This window comes from Ranitomeya variabilis, chromosome 2, assembly GCF_051348905.1.
Source record: "Ranitomeya variabilis isolate aRanVar5 chromosome 2, aRanVar5.hap1, whole genome shotgun sequence".
In the NCBI taxonomy this organism is placed as follows: domain Eukaryota; kingdom Metazoa; phylum Chordata; class Amphibia; order Anura; family Dendrobatidae; genus Ranitomeya; species Ranitomeya variabilis.
The window spans coordinates 30,569,719-30,592,508 of NC_135233.1; the positions used below are offsets into that span (position 1 = coordinate 30,569,719).

Consider the following 22,790-nt stretch of genomic DNA (forward strand, 5'->3'; position numbering starts at 1 on the left):
ATAGCCCCATAGACTATCGCAGGTACGAGTACTATCCGTGAAAACCACCCGTAGCTCTCGTATGAGTAAATCGGAAGTGCGCTCGAGCCCATAGGCTGTGTGCACGCGTTCTGGATTTTTCACGTTTTTTCGCTATAAAAACGCAATAAAACCGTGAAAAAACAGCATCCATTAAGCATCCTATTTAATAGAATGCAATCCGCAATTTTTGTGCATATGTTGCGTTTTTTTCCGCGATAAAAACGCATTGCTGAAAAAAGCGCAGCATGTTCATCAATTTTGCGGATTTTTCACGGATTTCCCGCTATTTGATGCATTGGGAAGCTCCGGAAAAACGCAAAAAATCCCCACAAAAAACGTATGCGGATTTCCTGCGGAAAAAGTCTGGTTTTGTTCAGGAAATTTCTGCCAATAATCCTGACGTGTGCGCATAGCCTTATGGTAAAAACTGTAGCTCTGACCAAACTATTAGGAAATTCTGACCACTTTTTTGAGAAATAAAAAAAAATATCCCTGACGCGGGAATAAGACCTGTCGAAAACTGCGGAGTCATTTCTCTGACTATAGAATTGAATACAATCTTAAGGCAGAACATAAAGCAATGTGATGGGACCAGGTCACAGTCCCAACTCTGAACAGAGCTGCCTGACAGCCTGGAACACTGGATAATGACATCAGCCAATGAGAGCCAGCCCCTAGCCGCGCCCCCTGACTCCTCAGCCAATCGCCTCTCAGTAGGAGTAAACAAGTTCCTCCCCCTCTCAGCTCACTCGGTGTCTGTTCCTCTGGCCACGCCCATTTCGAACGTTTCATTACTCTGAGCGAAGAAAGAAAGTAACATTGTATCACATCAATGGAAGCGAGTGAATGGGAGCAGGGGAGCTGAAGAGCTAGGAGCAGGGGCCGAGCCAGCGGCGGAGGGCAGGCTCACAGCAGTAAGTGCCTGCATGGAGAAGCCCTGCAAGTCTTTCTAAGTCTGGGTGCACGAGGGCTCTCCTGTTATTCCAGGGGCTGCAGCTCATCTGTGACACCTCACCCCCTGCATGGCTCAGGCTCGCTGCTGTGTGCTGTGACACTGCTGCAGTGGCATTGAGGTGAGCACCTTTTGTCTCCCACCCCCCATTCCATTGCCTTTATAAGATCTGGAAGCTTCTGATCTGATTTATTCTGTATATTGATATTGAAGGTCTATCACCTCTGCATTATTAGTATCATCAGCAGCACCGCTGCTTCTTACTGCAGGGATGCGGATGTTTTTAATGCTTACTTTTGTAAGGGATGGCTGGGAAGTTAACTGCTGCATGTCAGGCTCATATCATGCTCATAAATAGTACCGCAATATGTGTCACGTATAGAGGGTTCATAATCCTGGGGAGTCTGAGGGATGATGTCTAGGTGAATATTAGACCGTCCGTAACTTTAAGAAATCATCCCTCCTCTCCTGTCTGCAGTTCATTCATTCAATCATTCATTCATATCCGGTATATTACATTATTAGGTTTTCCGTGCTGTAATATTATAGCATTATAATGATGGCTGCTGCAGCCTAATAGACGGACACTGCAGCGTTGTAGCACACACACATAGATCCATCCGGCTACATCGTTTGTTTTTTGTGGATATGTTTCCAGTAGAGACATATGAAGGTCCATAAAGGGTCGTTTAATTTCGGCTGCACGTCCACAGGCGATATTTTTAGCAGCTCTGTATACTTACCATTAAAAAAAAAAAAAAAAATCCTCAGGTCATTAGTTATCCGCTGTACAGACTTGTCAGATAGACTCAAGTGAAATTAACCATGCATAAACAGTGACTTGACTCCGGCTTCAAAGGAAACTTTTCTGGTCATTTGACATTAATTCTTGCAGATGTAGCAGAGCTGAAACGGTTGACGAAGTGTTCTGAGATTAGCGACAAATCGCTGGGTTAAAATAATGCAGGAGATTGAGAGAGAAAAAAGCATCGGTATCGCCATATGTTTTATTTTTTTACATTTTTTTGATGATGACTGACTCGGCTCTGCTACATCAGTTTAAGAATGGATGTATTGCGGTGTTTGCTGTTCTCGCCTGATGTGTCTCTTCTGCTTTGCAGACCACTAGTTGTACTTGAACCCGTCGGTGCTGTGAGATTCCCGATGCCTCCATCTCCTCTGGACGACACTGTTATTGTGGCACTATCCAGACCCGTGAGACCACAAGAGCTTAACCTCTGCCTAGACTCTTCCTACTGTGACACCGCCTCAGTGAGTGGCAGCTGCAGGTCTTTACTCAGCACAAGCGTAGTGTCCCTCACCGCTGCTAATCTGACGTATATGCCCTCTTCCAACGGCTCTGCTCGCTCTTTGGGTTGTGGATGTAGCAGTGCCAGCTGTTGCAGTGTGGCAGCGTACGAAAAAGACACTCAGAGCCAGACTATAAGCAGTACCACAATCACCAGCAGTGCCGCCGGACCCTCCACCTCTTCTTGCCCTCCCAACCCAATGGTCAACAATAATGAAAACAGTGGCGCGTTAAGTCCATCCGGCGGGGTAGGCAGCCCTGTGTCTACCACCACCACCACCAAACAGTTTGCCAACATCAAAATCATTTATCCCAATGACTTGGCCAAGAAGATAGCGAAATGCAGCAAGACTCATCTCCCCAACCAGGGGCCTATCATCATCGACTGCAGACCCTTCATGGAGTATAACAAAAGCCATATCCAAGGGGCCGTTCATATTAATTGCTCGGATAAGATCAGCAGGAGGAGGCTTCAGCAGGGAAAGATAACCGTGTTGGATTTAATATCATGCAGGGAAGGCAAAGACTCGTTCAAGAGGATATTTTCCAAAGAGATCATCGTTTACGACGATAATACCAACGAGCCGAGCCGGGTCATCCCGTCCCAGCCGCTCCATACGGTCCTCGAGTCGCTGAAGCGGGAAGGGAAGGAACCTCTGGTGCTCAAAGGTAATATTCACAGTATAATAAGAGCGATAGACAAGTACATTATTTATTTACTATTTTTTATGTAAATATTTCTTCCAAATCGGTAAACATTGTATCATCTGTTAAAGAGTACCCGTCGACAGGTCACAAGGGGCCTTTTTTTGGCTTTTATTTTATTTTCACAGCTTGAGTATTACAATTTTTAATTCACCATACGATTCCTGAGTTATAAATCTTTTTAATTTAGTACAATTTTTATAATCTATAGCAAGGGGATGGTGTAAACAGGATTCCTCAGGGGAATGTCTTTAGGCTGTTTTGCATAATTACCATGTGATCCACACCCCCTTGTAAAGGAGGTAGATTTAACAAAAAAATAAATAGATAAAAATGTAAAATACTCAGTAGAGCAGTGGGAATTAAAAAAAGAGCAAAACCTAGCCACTTTTGACCCAGGGAAAGGTCTTCTTTAAAGGAGACCTGACATCAGGTCTTCCTAATCTGGCGCACCCCGCTATTGACAAATTTTCTTACTTTCCTGCAAACCCTCTATGGTACCCATGCTTCATTCATACCTTTTCAGAGGCAGATAAAATTGTGCCAAGTGGTCTGATTGACATCTCCAGATCATGCTCAGTGCCCACTCTTGTCCTTCCAATATGGCCACACCGGCTCTGATGTGGATGATGCTCCTTATGAAATTTTGTGTCTGCGCATGCTTGGAGGAACACTTTGCACTGCCCTCAACAGGGTAGCATGAATCATGCATTTTCCGCTCTTCTAATCAATGGTGATATTTCAGATGCTGTAGGAGATGACATCCACATCAATCAGCGACAGACGGGGTGCTGACCGTGCCCATTACCATACCCCACAGGACAATTTCAAGCTGTGGTGGGCAGCAGTGGTGCTATAGAGGGATTGTAGTGAATGGAAAGAAATGGATAATGATGTGGTGGTGACAGTTCATATAGGAAAACAGGTTCCCTTAAATGTATCTGTTCCTAGAAAATCTGGGTAACAACATGGCTGCCATGTATAAAGATTGTAAACCAGTGCGTCAGGATTTTTTCATAGCAAATCACTGGAGGTGCAGCTAGGCTTTCATTTACCTGGGGCAAATATTCATTTGGCTGCTCTAGCTATGTATCCCTCCCAAGTTGATTGGCTTGTGGACACCTCCCCATTGGCCCCCCAGGCGCACACACCAATAGCTCACTCCTAGATAGACACTTGTGTGGGTGAAGGTGTAAAATGTGACTTCATATGTGGAGCGCTCTTTTCAGACAGGACTTTCTCATGGGGAGGCATTACACTTAATGGTAACAACTCAGATGAGGCACAAGCATGGTGGTCACACATAGACGGAGGCACTGTCTTCTTAAACCACGGCAGCGATTAGAGGAAAGTCTGTAAAACTAGAGCCACCTCCTAGAGTACAGTAAAGTTCTCACCTCCTGGTGGGATGGGGACATCAGTAGATGTGTCGGAGGGTAGACCATGGGGGATGGTTGCATGAGTTTATTCCTGGTAAGTAGGGTTCAGATACATACAGTCTATATCTTTACTGCTTCACCATATATGTCACCTGTATGTCAGCCGGGAATAGACCCCTCATCTGAAACTTATTTCAAGCCCATATGGACAACTCTCATACCCTCAGGCTTCGAGTTCTGAGCAGCTGCCATCATTTGCTAGACTTCCGGGTGTTCTCCACCATGACCGCACTATGTCAGGACTCCCAGAAGTTCTATGCTGGCCACTGTGATGGACCAACCCTATTTAATATCGTCCATGCGTCCACACTTTCCAGCATCACTCCAGGGTTCCCAATGACTATGGTCCCTGCAAGTGAAGTGACAAAACCTCCTGCCTAATGGCAAACGGGTCTTACATCTGCTGACAACCACCGGAGGCTGCCCTACTTAGCTGCCACGTTGGATCCTTGCCCGGCGCCAACTCCATCACTTTACAGTATAATACGAATACAACAGTATTTAGGAGAGTTGGATCACACCGTAAGAAGAAATGGGGAGAGATTTATACTCATTAGTGAGGTGTTATTTTAGGATGTGTTCTACAGCTTAGTGAGGGGATCGGGGCGTCTGAGCATGAGGAGAAACCATGGGGGGCACAGCTCTAAATCACTGATGCTGCCTCTTTATTCTCAGCTATGGTGGCAGGTATCAGAGATTGAGCGCCCGATCATAAAGAGATGGAATGCCCTTACCATATGCCAATATCTTATAAGGCGGAAAGTACCCTTTAAAGATTTAAAGGGCTTCACTGCTTTTGGGTTTAGTAATGTCCTAATACATCCTTAGTGTTTTCCTTGGTGGGTTAGCTGAGTGGACGCGCAATTCCACTTACCTTGGAGGTAGTGGTGGCCCCCTTACCTCTTGGGCCCCTGTGAAGCTGCACAGGTTTCACCAATGATATGTCATTGCGCATTTAATGTGGGGTGACAGGACTATATCTATCTATCTATCTATCTATTATCTATCTATTATCTAACTATCTATTATCTATTTATTAATCAATTATCTATCATCTATTTATCTATCATCTATCTATTATCTATCTATTTATTAATCAATTATCTATCTATTATCTATCTTTTATCTATCTTTTTTTCTATTATCTATCTATAGATCTATCTATCTATTTATCTATCATCTATATATCTATTATCTATCTATCTTTTATCTATCTATTATCTATCTATTATCTATCTGTATATTATCTATCTATCTATCATCTATCTATTATCTATCTATTTATTATCATTTATCTACCTATTAGCCATCTATCTATCTATTATCTATCTATCTAGACTTTTGGGTAATGATGAGTTAACTTCCCCACGGTCGTCCCTCTGGCACAGTCAGTAGAACAGGCTGACTTCTGTAAGAAGATGGAGCAGAGGATCTGTCACAATGTGTTGATGGCTCTTGAATGTCACCTGTAGCCAACGCTCAGTGCAAGGAGTTCAGCCAAATGTCTGCCTTACCGACGGTATCTCCCTGCTCAATATCATATATAGCTTCCCAGGAAAAAGCATATAATATAAATCCCAAAAAGAAAAACATCCTTGACAAAAGCGTCCATTGTAGCGATGTCCTGAGTATTGCCAGCGGATCACCTCTACCCTTCCCCCGCAGTGGTCTAGTGTTTGCACACTACTTGCACAAATTGTCTCTTCAGAGAGGAAGAGGACTCTAGCGCCACCTATAGGAAGCAGCATTCCTAAAAGTCAATACCGACTCTTTAACGAGTCTTGCCACATGGCTTAGAATAAAAGCCAAACCAGACACTCTATTTCCAGACACGTGTTTCAGGGTGATGGCCCCTCATTAGCGCAAAGCAAGAGGTCTGATTTAGCTGTTTAAGAGGCCTCTGATGGAGATCTAAGGGGTAACTGCTCTCTTTGTGAAGAGTGCCAAGTTGGCGTAAGGAGACTTCAAGACATTACAACGGTCGTCTGGGAAATTAGACATGCAAATTGTCTCTTCAGAGAGGAGCATTACACATTGCATGGCCTATAAGTCCCCTTACAACGGCTTGGCACACTCCAAAAGGAGAGACGTTACCTCTTAGACCCCTGTCTGAAACCTCTCATCCAGCCACATCGGACCTCTTTTGTTTGTACTGAGTAAGAGCAAACACCCCAAACCAGGTGTTTGAAAATAGGATAAAAGCCAAACCAGACCCTCTAAATCACATCGCAAGGCTTGTTAAAGTGTCCATATTGATTCTGAGGATTGCTACTTCCAATAGTGAAGTTCTAGTCCTCTTCCTCTCTGAAGAGACAAGTTTCCAGAAGAGCATTGCATGGCCTTTAAGTCTCCTTACGCCAGACTGGCGCTTTCCACAAATAGAGATGTTAGACACAATGCTTGTGACATGCATGCTGCTGCACAGGGCCTGGTCTGCGGCATTTCTCATGTGCCTCAGGCCAAGATCTCTGGTTTCCTGCTGTGAATATGACAAGATGTTTGTATGTTTTCTATTAGATATGATCTGGACACACTTGGGCAAAACATTATGGGCCTTTTAGTGACCAGACATCCTCCCAGAAGACAGTGACTTTTAGGGGTTAATGTTGCACCTTGTGTTGGCATCAATGCTCTGAGGATAAATATTATTCTGTGAATAAACAGATCTTTGTCCTAATGATTAACCCTATGTTTACAGAAAATAAGCAGATCCGTTAACGGAAGCCAGGATATGTTAAGGTCAGCGGGAAGAATAATGTGGTGGCATTGTCATTCCTGAATGTGTTGAGGCCACTTCATTATATGCATGCCCGTATTAACTGTGGAAGGGCAGTATAGACCTGGGGAGGGCAGGTGAGGTCTGCGGGTGCTTACAGACCGCGCCGGGCATCACAGCTTGAGAACGTAGAGGATGAGGTCTGCGGGATTTATTCTGCTGATCTAATGACCTCCCCAGGGATGAGCGGTGCCGGAGGTGTGTGGTACCTGCTCAGTGTTTCTCTCTCTTTAGAAACAACATACACATTTTGTACATTTTTTAATAGGGGAACTGGTGTCTATGTAATGACTGCGGCCATCTTAAAGGGAGTGTGCCAATAAAAAAAATATATTATTTATTTTCCATGTAATTATCTCTATTATTGAAATCCTAAAATGTTAATGTTTTTTACTCTGGACACAGAGCCTTAAAATAAACTGATACGTCCTGTTCCATAGAGTGCCATTCTCAGCAGTCATTTTGTCATCATCATAGACAGAATTACAACAACTGTCTGTACAGTAGATATCACAGGATCCACCATTCACAATAGGTGATGTCACAGCTCACCTCCTCCTCCTGTACAATGACTGATAACACCTCTATATACAGTAGATAACACAGGATCCACCATTCACAATAGGTGATGTCACAGCTCACCTCCTCCTCCTGTACAATGACTGATAACACCTCTATATACAGTAGATAACGCAGGGTCCACCATTGAATATAGGTGATGTCACAGCTCACCTCCTCCTGTACAATGACTGATAACACCTCTATATACAGTAGATATCACAGGATCCACCATTCACAATAGGTGATGTCACAGCTCACCTCCTCCTCCTGTACAATGACTGATAACACCTCTATATACAGTAGATAACACAGGATCCACCATTCACAATAGGTGATGTCACAGCTCACCTCCTCCTCCTGTACAATGACTGATAACACCTCTATATACAGTAGATAACGCAGGGTCCACCATTGAATATAGGTGATGTCACAGCTCACCTCCTCCTGTACAATGACTGATAACACCTCTATATACAGTAGATATCACAGGATCCACCATTCACAATAGGTGATGTCACAGCTCACCTCCTCCTGTACAATGACTGATAACACCTCTATATACAGTAGATAACACAGGATCCACCATTCACAATAGGTGATATCACAGCTCACCTCCTCCTCCTGTACAATGACTGATAACTCCTCTATATACAGTAGATAACACAGGATCCACCATTCACAATAGGCAATATCACAGCTCACCTCCTCCTCCTGCACAATGACTGATGACACCTCTATATACAGTAGATAACACGGGATCCACCATTCACAATAGGTGATGTCACAGCTCACCTCCTCCTGTACAATGACTGATAACACCTCTATATACATTAGATAACACAGGATCCACCATTCACAATAGGTGATGTCACAGCTCACCTCCTCCTCCTGTACAATGACTGATAACCTCTATATACAATAGATAACACAGGATCCACCATTCACAATAGGTGATGTCACAGCTCACCTCCTCCTGTACAATGACTGATAACCTCTATATACAATAGATAACACAGGATCCACCATTCACAATAGGTGATGTCACAGCTCACCTCCTCCTGTACAATGACTGATAACACCTCTATATACAGTAGATAACACAGGATCCACCATTCACAATAGGTGAAGTCACCGCTCACCTCCTCCTCTGTTAAAATGACTGATAACACCTCTATATACAGCAGATAACACAGGATCCACCATTCCCAATAGGTGATGTCACAGCTCACCTCCTCCTCCTCCTGTACAGTGACTGATTACACCTCTATATACAGTAGATAACACAGGATCCACCATTCACAATAGGTGATATCACAGCTCACCTCCTCCTCCTGTACAATGACTGATAACATCTCTATATGCAGTAGATCACACAGGATCCACCATTCACAATAGGTGATGTCACAGATCACCTCCTCTGTCTCCATGCCCAATGATGTATGCACAGGTCACAGACCACGGCCTCAGTCAGTGAGTCTTCTTCAGTCCGTTCCTTCCTCTTGTCCATATTGCTATTCACATAATCATGTAAAGTAAATGGAATAGAAAATCTCCAAAAATAGATTAGGACAAAATAAAAAAACAACATTTATCAGAATTAGGTTTAAATAATTAAAAATATAATATATAAGTGATAATGACTTTAAATATGACGTTTCCGAAGCAGAAAAGTGGCCTCATGTATGATGAAACGGGCTTGACCACAAACCTTTCGCCACATGTCAGGACCAGGCCTATTGGTGATGACCTTCGATCGCTGGCAGCTGCTTCTCCAGGTGTCACTGTAGGGGGCTCCACTGTCTATACTTAGGATATATCTGTGTGTTCATCTGGGATGTGCCCCCAATTTTTGGCTTCTAAAATACCGTATATTAAGCAAATATAATAGTTTACCATTTTAATCCCTTCTTCGAGGGAAGTTCCACCATGCACAGCATAAAGGGTAAATCCATACTTGACAATTCCTTACAAAATCTGTCGTGATTATTGTAGTATTCTGAGAGGAAACCACAAATGCGATCTAGGGTTATGCGTCTGTATACTTATCCCCATCCTGACTGTGTGATGTGTGGCCCCTGGAGCTAAGGGGGTATTGGTGGCCCCCATGATGTTGCCAATTGATCAGCACTGGGCCACATAATATTGTCATACAGTACCTGTGCTGTATATAATGGTGTCATATTGTGATACAGTCATGTGAAAAAGTTTGGGCACCCCTATTAATCTTAAGCTTAATGTTTTATAAAAATTGTTTTTTTTTGCAACAGCTATTTCAGTTTCATATATCTAATAACTGTTGGACACAGTAATGTTTCTGCCTTGAAATGAGGTTTATTGTACTAACAGAAAATGTGCAATCTGCATTCAAACAAAATTTGACAGGTGGAAGTTTGCAGCAAGTAATGCATGGAGATATGGTGGTGGAACCTGCAAGTGGTGGAGGATGCGGGCAAATTTCCCTCTTTGCCATAATCTGGTCCTGAGTTCTTTAGGTCCATAATAGAAATGATGCGGTAAAGCTGTTCTTTCCTTTCCACACTATAATTAATGGCTTCTTTAAGTTCAGATCGGAAGGTGATTTAGATTATTCCCACGCTTGATGTACAGGGTGTGAGCCGTCAACTCCTTTCTTCTTCATCTGTTTTGTATGTGTACACCCATGTGTCCCGCGCCGCTGTAATTACACAACACGGGAGAATGACATGTTTCAATGGATGTTCAGAAGTGACGTATCGCAGCGAGGCGGCATAGGAAATAACTGCTGCTAATCATCATTAGTAGTGTTGAGCAATACCGTCCGATACTTGAAAGTATCGGTATCGGAAAGTATCGGCCGGTACCGGCAAAGTATCGGATCTAATCCGATACCGATACCCGATACCAATGCAAGTCAATGGGACTCAAGTATCGGACGGTATTCCTGATGGTTCCCAGGGTCTGAGGGAGAGGAAACTCTCTTTCAGGCCCTGGGATCCATATTAATGTGTAAAAGAAAGAATTAAAATAAAAAATATTGCTATACTCACCTCTCCGACGCAGCCTGGACCTCACGGAGGGAACCGGCAGCGTTCTTTGCTTAAAATGCGCGCGTTTACTTCCTTCCATGACGTCACGGCTTGCCTAGAAATTCTGATATTACGTCACGGCTTGCCTAGAATTAGGCATTCAGGACCTGAAAATTACGTCACGGCTTGCTGTGATTGGTCGCGTCGCGGCCACATGGGCGGCATGCGACCAATCACAAGCCGGGACGTAATTTTAAAATGTGCGCGTTTCCTGCCTCCCGTGACGTCACGGCTTGTGATTGGTCGAGTCGCCCATGTGACCGCGACGCGACCAATCACAAGCCGGAACGTAATTTTAAAATCCTGAATGCCTAGAATTAGGCATTCAGGACCTGAAAATTACATCACGGCTTGCTGTGATTGGTCGCGTCGCGGCCACATGGACGGCACGCGACCAATCACAAGCCGTGACGTCACGGAAGGAAGTAAACGCGCGCATTTTAAGCAAAGAAGGCTGCCGGTTCCCTCGGTGAGGTCCAGGCTGCGTCGGAGAGGTGAGTATATCCCTATTTTTTATTTTAATTCTTTCTTTTACACATTAATGTTGTTTCGATACCGATACCCGATACCACAAAAGTATCGGATCTCGGTATCGGAATTCCGATACCCGCAAGTATCGGCCGATACCCGATACTTGCGGTATCGGAATGCTCATCAACACTAATCATTAGTCATGAGTGCGAACTAATGGGGGGGAGAATTTCACTTATCAATATACAATGATGGGTGTCATCCTCCTTTCAACATATATGACAACATCCTTCATATCGGGGCTGAGAGGTTTTCGAACTCGAGCATTTTTCCCCGCTTGTCTCTGATTATTTCCCGCTGCCATGTACCTTCTGTACAAACATTCATGTGACTGCTGCAGCCAATCACTAACCTCAGTCATCCAATGGCTTAAATGCTACATCAATGCTGAGGCCAGTGATTGGCTGCAGTGGTCACATGAATGTTGTACAGACTGTGATTGCTGTAGGAAGAAAGCAGAGACCAGACCAAAATCTGTTACCAACCCCTACTTAATATATTCCATTGACAATATTGTGGCAAGAAGACCCATGAGCCTCACAGTACCAAGGCCTGAGTGTGGGTGACATCTTGGCACCCCATATAGCTGTCACAACCTCCTCCACCAGTTAAGTGGACCCTTCAAATCATCCACTAGGAGGAAGGAAAATATCTAGAGGAGGATACAATTGGACACAATGGTGGAGCAGGGAGCCGTGAGGTCTCTGCTCCACCGTCCACTGCACCATCTGAGGCTTAGAGCAGGAGGTGCAATGACCTCACTAGAAGGCGCCTGCTGCACTGAACCTCACACTAAATTCAACCCCAACTAAAATGAGCAAAAACTAAACACTTACCTAGTCCTGCTCCCCTGATTAGCAGAGCAGACCTGTACAGCACCATGCACCATGATATGCAGGTCTGCTCTGCTAATCTGGGGAGCAGGGCTACGTAAGTGTTGGGGTGGAATTTAGTGTTTCCTCTAAGATGAGGAATCTGGAAAGGAAACTGTTAAAAGAGCCTGATAATGAGGTTAAGGAGCCCATTTACAGATGTACCACTCTGCATTAGTTTTAGAGGAAACAGTGGTGGCACTGCGCGGGCATCGTGATGTATGAGGGGTACTGTGGGGGAATCATGTCACACTGGGGACACCACATGGACATTGTTCTTTGTTGAGAAGGGGCACTGTGGGGGCATCTTACCAAATTGGGGGCGCAGTGGGGGCAATTTACAGGGTAGAGACTCAATGTGGGAGCATTATACTGTAGTGGTTGAGGTCTTCTTTAGGCAGCATCAAGGGGGCATCATACTGTGTAGGGGCATGAAAATGTGTGTCTTGCCTTTCAAAGTTGGTAGATAGATGGGTAATAGATAACTGATAGATAATAGATAGATAGAAGATAGAAAATAGATAATAGATAGATAGATAATACAGATAGATAGATGATAGATAGATAGATAGATAGATAGATAGATAATACAGATAGGTAGATGATAGATAATATATAGATAGATAGATAGATAGATAATAGATAGATAGATAGATAGATAGATAATAGATAGATAGATAGATAGATAGATAGATGATAGATAATAGATAGAAGATAGAAATAGATAATGGATAGATAATAGATAGATAGATAGATAATACAGATAGATAGATGATAGATAGATGATAGATGGATAATACAGATAGGTAGATGATAGATAATATATAGATAGATAGATAGATAATAGATAGATAATAGATAGTTAGATAGATAATAGATATATGATAGATAGATAGATGATAGATAATAGATAGATAGAAGATAGAAATAGATAATGGATAGATAATAGATAGATAGATAATACAGATAGATAGATGATAGATAGATGATAGATAGATAATACAGATAGGTAGATGATAGATAGATAGATAGATAATATATAGATAATAGATAGATAATGGACAGATATATAGATAGATAATATATAGATAATAGATGATAGATAGATAGATAGATGATAGATAGATAATAGTTACCTAGATAATAGATAGATAGAAAATAGATAGATAGATAATAGATAGAGAGATAATAGATAATAGATAGATAATAGATGATAGATATTAGATAGATAGATAATAGATATACTATAGATAGGTAATAGATAGATAATGGATACAATTAATACTATAGATAGATGATAGATAAGGAAAGAACAATATTTGCTGTAACAAAAACAAGTTAATAAAGTGTAGAAGAAAAGTTCTTTGTGACTGACACCAGACCTGGGTCACTTATACGCCGTTGACCGACATTACTGCACGTCCTTTATGCTCTACTTGGGATTTTGCTCCTTCCAGAACACTGGCATGATGTCAACTTTTCAAGCAAATGCCACTTACGCCGCCCTCGGCAATCAAACTGTCCTTCTGCGCAGCGTCACAGCTGCAACTTTGGATGAAGCTTGAAATATTGCAGGCAGAAGCCAAAGGTTGTAATGTGCAATTGTTTAGAGGATCCAGAACGTTCTAATCGCCATTACGCAGCCATAAATAGATGAGAAGGGCCGGAGATCAGCTGTTAATGAGATTCTGTCTGGTTTATCTACTAATATGCATTTTTTCTACTATTTTCTCAAAGTTTTTCTGACCTCCCTGTAAACATGGATGTCACTTTCAAGAGGTTATGAACTTCACTCGAGACTCGGGCTGCACAGGCTAAATATAGGCGAGCCTGCTTTAGTTTCAGTGACCGGGTGAACTACGTCTACTGATACTTGGGCAAAGTTCTGAGCTCTGTCGCAGGGCGAACGGATCCTGGTACTGGCAAAGACAAGAGAAGACCATTCACTGTAGATATTGGCCATTTGTGGGACCTTGTAGGCATTGTGTGGCTCCTCAGCCGTCTCCGAACTGGACTGGTGGGAGACCACTGCCTCAAGAGTTTACTCTCCGATCCACAAACCAAACGATACGGTCCTCCGCTAGTTTTGGTGTTACCATGTGGTTGTCGTTCAGAGTTGGGGAACATAACCCTTCCTATTATATGGATTTAGAATTCAGTTGATGGTGTCAGTGGTCTAGTTATAATCCACTAGTCCAGCAGGTACTGGGGACCAAGCCACCGGGACATCAGGGACAATGTGCCATCAGAAGGTAGACACTTCCTCAGGTTGTGAATGCTTATCTATTTGGGTTACTAGCCCAAGATACAACATAATCTTCATAGAGCTGAGGGACATGTGCTGAGGATAAAGCCACCCAGATGCCAGGGACTTTGTGTCACAATGCACCATGGAGGAGATGAGATTGTGAATGCTTTTCTAATTGGTTTACTAGACCAGTAGTCATATTTTTTTATGGAACCAAGGTTTATGCATGTGGTGATAATCCCCTAAATCAGCGATTACTGGGAACTAAACCACTAGGACATCAGGGCCACCGTGCCACAAGCCTCGGGAGAGTTGGCGTGATTGTGCATGATTGTGTTACTGGTTTACTAGCCCAAGATTGATGTGCTTCATGGAGAAAAGGAGCATGTACCTGATAATCCCCTAGACCCAGCCACTGGGACACCAGGGATACTGTATCACAAGCCTCAGGAGAGTTGGTGTGATTGTGCATGCTCGTCTTACTGGTTTACTAGCCCAAAAAGTTAGGGCCGAGCATTACGTACTGGAGGCTAAGCTACGAGAACGCCTCGGACACTGTGCCACCAGGGCATGGACACTTCTGTCAGATGTAGATGGGCCATCATTAGCCAGTGTAATCTTTATCCCAGTGGAGGATATGAGTGTGTTATTGTAACAGGCCACTCCGTAGGTTTTTTGGTTGCAGAAATTTTAAGTGGAAAACAAACCCTTAAAACTTGTAGATGGGACTGATCATATAGTCTGAACCATCATCCAACTTCATTCTGCTGGCATAGAATGTATTTAAAGGGAATCTGTCAGCAGGTTTTTGCTACCTCGTCTAATAGCAGCATAATGGAGGCAAAGAGAAGCTGAATCTAACGATGTATCACTTAGATTACTGGGTGCAGCCATTCTCACACAATCGAAGCTTTTAGATTTAGAATAAAGCAGAGCTGAGAAAGCCGACCCTGCCCACACCAGGCATTCCATGTACAAAGTCCATAGACAGTGAGGTGCTTATCACAGGAAGGGGCGTTGCCAGACTAGTCCCAGAAATGTTAATCTCTTAGTGATAAATCCTTCACAGTTAGTAAACTACAGCACGCGTTTTGACAAGTGACACATCCCTGAATTCGGTGTTTCAGCCTCTTTCTCCTTCTGTCTTCAGATTACATAGCAAAAGCCTGCTGACAGATTCCCTTTAAATATGAAAACCAGAAACTTCAGGTACTCTATGATTAACCCCTAGGATATCATTGCTATTGTGCCACCAGGGACTTGATGTATGTGGTGGTGGAAGATCATCTGAACTACTAGTCCTACCTTATGGCTGAACAGAGAAGAGTGATTGTCCACTGGGTGTCTGTGATGTGGACATTATGCCACTGGACCACCAGGGAGTTGATTTATGGCTGTTGAGATATCTCGTAAGTCACCAGGACAAAACTCATACTAGAACAAAGGTGGAGGAAATCAAGAAAGCCAAAGACAGGATCTCGGAGTCATGCTAGGAGTGATACCTAAGAGCAGCCCGATACATATGATGTTATTTATTGGTCTCTGTTATCAGCCATACTTGTAAGCATCAGCTATCACCTTTCTTATTACAATCTGGTGGTAATACCTTTTGAGGGATCAGTTCCCATTCCTCAGCTTGCTTTAACATGAGGTCTTCCTAGAACATGGTTGCCTCCACCGTGGGTTGGGGATGTCATGGAGATGGAAAGAAACATTTAATCAGTCAATTAAGTAATTAATCTTCTGCTAACGACGACCATCTGGATCAGCTTGATGTGTTGTCTGAAGCCGCCTTCTACATCAGGAGGTGCGGAGCGTCTCCACCTACCTCTGTGAACATTATGGGGCATCTCGGTTATAGCAAAGAAAGTTAAAACTTTTGTATAATGGAAACTTAGAGAATTCCCCAGATTACTGCAAGATGTCTGCTTTCTTGAGTTGTACTGGGTGACAGAAGGCATTAACTATTGACCTTTCATTACCCAGGCTCACCATTCTTGGTGAATGACCCCTGGCAGATGCGGAGGTGACGGTAATGTCCAACAGAGTCAATGGGAGGAATTTATCATCAGGGGCATTTTTTTAAGTCTGTTTTTCCTTGCGGCCGCGCTGTTGTTATTTGCACCAAATTTATCACTGCCTCGCACGATTGTTGGTAACTTTGGAGCATTTTTTTCGATATGCTGTTACTTCTGGCCACAACTTATTTCTCACTTTTTGTCCCGGCTCCCCTTACTGGAATCAGTTTGTTGACTTGTTCTGCAACTTTCTATAAAGTCACGAGTCACGATTCCTCAATGTGGTCTGAGCTTTGTTTGCACAGATATCCGCGCCCAGAGGGGTAGCGAGAGTAACGTAAAACAGCAATAAGTCTCAAACTTTTCCACAAAAAAGGCGTTTGATCAAATTTACAACTTTTTTGGCAAAAAAAATGGAGAAAAACCCTTGATGAATCCTCCAATGTTTCCATTTATTGAAATACAATGTTGAACATATATATATATATATATATATATATATATATATATATATATATATATATATATATATATATATATATATATATATATATATATATATATATATATATATATATATATATATATACAGCTCTGGCAAAAATTAAGAGACCACCACATCAAATCCCTGTCATGCGCAGCCCAATCTCCAGACCTGAACCCCATTGAAAACCTGGAATGTAATCAAGAGGATGATGGATAGTCACAAGCCATCAAACAAAGAAAAACTGCTTACATTTTTTGCACCAGATGCAGTGTGATAGACTGGTGGAAAGCATGCCAAGACGCATGAAAGCTGTGATTAAACATCATGGTTATTCCACAAAATATTGATTTCTGAACTCTTCCTGAGTTAAAACATTAGTATTGTTGTTTCTAAATGGTTATGAACTTGCTTTCTTTGCGTTATTTGAGGTCTGAAAGAATCCTGTACTGTATACAGATCATGGGGTATATACTGGTCATAGCATTCTGTACTGTATATAGATCATGGGGTATATACTATATACTGGTCATAGGGTTCTGTACTGTATATAGATCATGGGGTATATACTATATACTGGTTATAGGGTTCTGTACTGTACATAGATCATGGGGTATATACTGGTTATAGGGTTCTGTTCTGTATATAGATCATGGGGTATATACTATATACTGGTCATAGCATTCTGTACTGTATATACATCATGGGGTATATACTATATACTGGTCATAGGGTTCTGTACTGTATATAGATCATGGGGTATATACTATATACTGGTTATAGGGTTCTGTACTGTACATAGATCATGGGGTATATACTGGTTATAGGGTTCTGTTCTGTATATAGATCATGGGGTATATACTATATACTGGTCATAGCATTCTGTACTGTATATACATCATGGGGTATATACTATATACTGGTTATAGCATTCTGTACTGTATATAGATCATCGGGGTATATACTGGTCATAGGGTTCTGTAATGTATATAGATCATGGGGTATATACTATATACTGGTCATAGGGTTCTGTACTGTATATAGATCATGGGGTATATACTATATACTGGTCATAGGGTTCTGTACTGTATATAGATCATGGGGTATATACTATATACTGGTCATAGGGTTCTGTTCTGTATATAGATCATGGGGTATATACTATATACTGGTCATAGCATTCTGTACTGTATATACATCATGGGGTATATACTATATACTGGTCATAGGGTTCTGTACTGTATATAGATCATAGGGTATATACTGGTTATAGCATTCTGTACTGTATATAGATCATCGGGGTATATACTGGTCATAGGGTTCTGTAATGTATATAGATCATGGGGTATATACTATATACTGGTCATAGGGTTCTGTACTGTATACAGATCATGGGGTATATACTATATACTGGTCATAGGGTTCCATACTATATATAGATCATGGGGTATATACTATATACTGGTCATAGTGTTCCATGCTGTATATACAGTGGGGCAAAAAAGTATTTAGTCCTTTAGCAATAGTGCAAGTTCCACCACTTAAAAAGATGAGAGGTGTCTGTAATTTACATCATAGGTAGACCTCAACTATGGGAGACAAACTGAGAAAAAAAAATCCAGAAAATCACATTGTCTGTTTTTTTAACATTTTATTTGCATATTATGGTGGAAAATAAGTATTTGGTCAGAAACAAAATTTCATCTCAATACTTTGTAATATATCCTTTGTTGGCAATGACAGAGGTCAAACGTTTTCTGTAAGTCTTCACAAGGTTGCCACACACTGTTGTTGGTATGTTACATAGTTACATAGTTACATAGTTATTAAGGTTGAAGGAAGACTGTAAGTCCATCTAGTTCAACCCATAGCCTAACCTAACATGCCCTAACATGTTGATCCAGAGGAAGGCAAAAAAACCCATGTGGCAAAGAGTAACTCCACCATGGGGAAAAAAATTCCTTCCCGACTCCACATACGGCAGTCAGACTAGTTCCCTGGATCAACGCCTTATCAAGGAATCTAATATATATACCCTGTAACATTATACTTTTCCAGGAAGGTATCCAGTCCCCTCTTAAATTTAATTAATGAATCACTCATTACAACATCATACGGCAGAGAGCTCCATAGTCTCACTGCTCTTACAGTAAAGAATCCGCGTCTGTTATTATGCTTAAACCTTCTTTCCTCCAGACGTAGAGGATGCCCCCTTGTCCCTGTCTCAGGTCTATGATTAAAAAGATCATCAGAAAGGTCTTTGTACTGTCCCCTCATATATTTATACATTAACATAAGATCACCCCTTAGTCTTCGTTTTTCCAAACTAAATAGCCCCAAGTGTAATAACCTATCTTGGTATTGCAGACCCCCCAGTCCTCTAATAACCTTGGTCGCTCTTCTCTGCACCCGCTCCAGTTCAGCTATGTCTTTCTTATACACCGGAGACCAGAACTGTGCACAGTATTCTAAGTGTGGTCGCACTAGTGACTTGTATAGAGGTAAAATCATGTTCTCCTCTTGAGCATCTATGCCTCTTTTAATACATCCCATTATTTTATTTGCCTTTGTAGCAGCTGCCTGACACTGGCCACTGAATATGAGTTTGTCATCCACCCATACACCCAGGTCTTTTTCATTGACAGTTTTGCCCAGAGTTTTAGAATTAAGCACATAGTTATACATCTTATTACTTCTACCCAAGTGCATGACCTTACATTTATCCCCATTAAAGCTCATTTGCCATTTATCAGCCCAAGCTTCTAGTTTACATAAATCATCCTGTAATATAAAATTGTCCTCCTCTGTATTGATTACCCTGCAGAGTTTAGTGTCATCTGCAAATATTGAAATTCTACTCTGAATGCCCCCTACAAGGTCATTAATAAATATGTTAAAAAGAAGAGGGCTCAATACTGACCCCTGTGGTACCCCACTGCTAACCGTGACCCAGTCCGAGTGTGCTCCATTAATAACCACCCTTTGTTTCCTATCCCTGAGCCAGCTCTCAACCCACTTACACATATTTTCCCCTATCCCCATTACTCTCATTTTATGTAACAACCTTTTGTGTGGCACCGTATCAAAAGCTTTGGAAAAGTCCATATATACTACGTCCACTGGGTTCCCTTGGTCCAGTCCTGAACTTACCTCTTCATAGAAGCTGATCAAATTAGTCTGACATGAACGGTCCCTAGTAAACCCGTGCTGATACTGGGTCATGAGGTTATTCCTCTTCAGATACTCCAGCATAGCATCCCTTAGAATGCCCTCCAGGATTTTACCCACAGTAGAGGTTAAACTTACTGGCCTATAATTACCGAGTTCAGTTTTTGCCCCTTTTTTGAATATTGGCACCACATTTGCTATACGCCAGTCCTGTGGTACAGACCCTGTTATTATGGAGTCTTTAAAGATTAAAAATAATGGTCTATCAATGACTGTACTTAGTTCCTGCAGTACTCGGGGGTGTATCCCATCCGGGCCCTAATGTTGGCCCATTCCTCCATGCAGATCTCCTCTAGAGCAGTGATGTTTTTGGCTTTTCGCTTGGCAACACGGACTTTCAACTCCCTCCAAAGGTTTTCTATAGGGTTGAGATCTGGAGACTGGCTAGGCCACTCCAGGACCTTGAAATGCTTCTTACGAAGCCACTCCTTCGTTGCCCTGGCGGTGTGCTTTGGATCATTGTCATGTTGAAAGACCCAGCCACGTTTCATCTTCAATGCCCTTGCTGATGGAAGGAGGTTTGCACTCAAAATCGCACGATACATGGCCCCATTCATTCTTTCATGTACCCGGATCAGTCGTCCTGGCCCCTTTGCAGAGAAACAGCCCCAAAGCATGATGTTTCCACCACCATGCTTTACAGTAGGTATGGTGTTTGATGGATGCAACTCAGTATTCTTTTTACTCCAAACACGACAAGTTGTGTTTCTACCAAACAGTTCCAGTTTTGTTTCATCAGACCATAGGACATTCTCCCAAAACTCCTCTGGATCATCCAAATGCTCTCTAGCAAACTTCAGACGGGCCCGGACATGTACTGGCTTAAGCAGTGGGACACGTCTGGCACTGCAGGATCTGAGTCCATGGTGGCGTAGTGTGTTACTTATGGTAGGCCTTGTTACATTGGTCCCAGCTCTCTGCAGTTCATTCACTAGGTCCCCCCGCGTGGTTCTGGGATTTTTGCTCACCGTTCTTGTGATCATTCTGACCCCACGGGGTGGGATTTTGCGTGGAGCCCCAGATCGAGGGAGATTATCAGTGGTCTTGAATGTCTTCCATTTTCTAATTATTGCTCCCACTGTTGATTTCTTCACTCCAAGCTGATTGGCTATTGCAGATTCAGTCTTCCCAGCCTGGTGCAGGGCTACAATTTTGTTTCTGGTGTCCTTTGACAGCTCTTTGGTCTTCACCATAGTGGAGTTTGGAGTCAGACTGTTTGAGGGTGTGCACAGGTGTCTTTTTATACTGATAACAAGTTTAAACAGGTGCAATTACTACAGGTAATGAGTGGAGGAAAGAGGAGACTCTTAAAGAAGAAGTTACAGGTCTGTGAGAGCCAGAAATCTTGATTGTTTGTTTCTGACCAAATACTTATTTTCCACCATAATATGCAAATAAAATGACAAAAAAACAGACAATGTGATTTTCTGGATTTTTCTTTCTCAGTTTGTCTCCCATAGTTGAGGTCTACCTATGATGTAAATTACAGACACCTCTCATCTTTTTAAGTGGTGGAACTTGCACTATTGCTGAATGACTAAATACTTTTTTGCCCCACTGTAGATCATGGGTATATACTATATACTGGTCATAGGGTTCCATACTATATATAGATCATGGGGTATATACTATATACTGGTCATAGTGTTCCGTGCTGTATATAGATCATGGGGTATATACTATATACTTGTCATAGGGTTCTCTACTGTATATAGATCATAGGGTATATACTGTAGACTGGTCATAGACTTGTGTACCGTATATAGTATTGTCAGAGGCGAGCATATATAACAAAGGGGAGTGACCAACACTGAACAGCTGAGACAATCCAGGTAGGAAAGATCCAGGAGCTTCAACTGAACATATTAACCCTTGCACGGCTAGCAAGGAAAAAAAACTGCGCTGTTTAATAAGATGGTGAAGTACTTCTAACCAGAGCAAGAGTTTGTGAAACCAGACGCCGTGATCTTCTGACCCCTCTCCGTGACAAAAAAAAAAGTAATAATTATGTAACTTTTTATTTTTACAATTTTAAGTCAGATTTCTGCAAAATCAGAAAAGAACAAGGTTACAGGCCAAACTATGATGACTTTAGTATTCTATTATAATGGGTGCTGAACAGCCCCCGGGTGCTGGCAGCCCGGGCTACACCATTACACCATGGGGGTGTAGTATGGACAGGAGAAACCATTCTGGACGCAAGTGTGATGGGCAAAGATGCCTCAGATTTATCATCACGTTGGTGCAAATGGAGGCAACGCAGACTCCAGAAAAACTGACTTCAAGAAGTCGGCTGGTCCCTGAGACTGCGCATAATCTTTGGGATCCTTTTCTTCTTAGCGCGGGGATCCTGCAGGGTTATTTGCCAGTGAGATGTAGCAGAGCGGAGTTTGTCTTCTGGAATCCCGTCCTGTGGATTTCCATAAGATACTATGTACACCCTGCACATCCACAGAAGTTGGATGACAAATTGGTCTCTGCTACGTCTGTGCGGTTATAGATTCAGAGATGATCTCCCTGGAAGCGGCAGCAAGTTTCCATCCTGCCCTGAGGATGACCCTGAGCTGTACATACACCACCC

At 42.4% G+C, this 22,790-nt stretch overlaps 1 protein-coding gene across 2 annotated transcripts in view; it reads left to right on the forward strand.

Moving 5' to 3' along the window:
- The first annotated feature begins 817 nt into the window (after positions 1 to 817).
- The window catches only part of DUSP10 (dual specificity phosphatase 10), an 82,982-nt gene continuing 61,009 nt past the window's right edge, over positions 818 to 22,790 (forward strand). Inside the window, exons 1-2 of one of the 2 annotated variants that reach the window (XM_077282235.1) lie at positions 818 to 935; positions 2,095 to 2,951. In XM_077282235.1, coding sequence (XP_077138350.1) covers positions 2,138 to 2,951 — 814 coding nt within the window. In that variant the 5' untranslated portion in view covers positions 818 to 935; positions 2,095 to 2,137. Of the gene's footprint in view, positions 1,095 to 2,094; positions 2,952 to 22,790 lie in introns of both variants that reach the window. The other variant, XM_077282234.1, reaches the window with a different exon arrangement.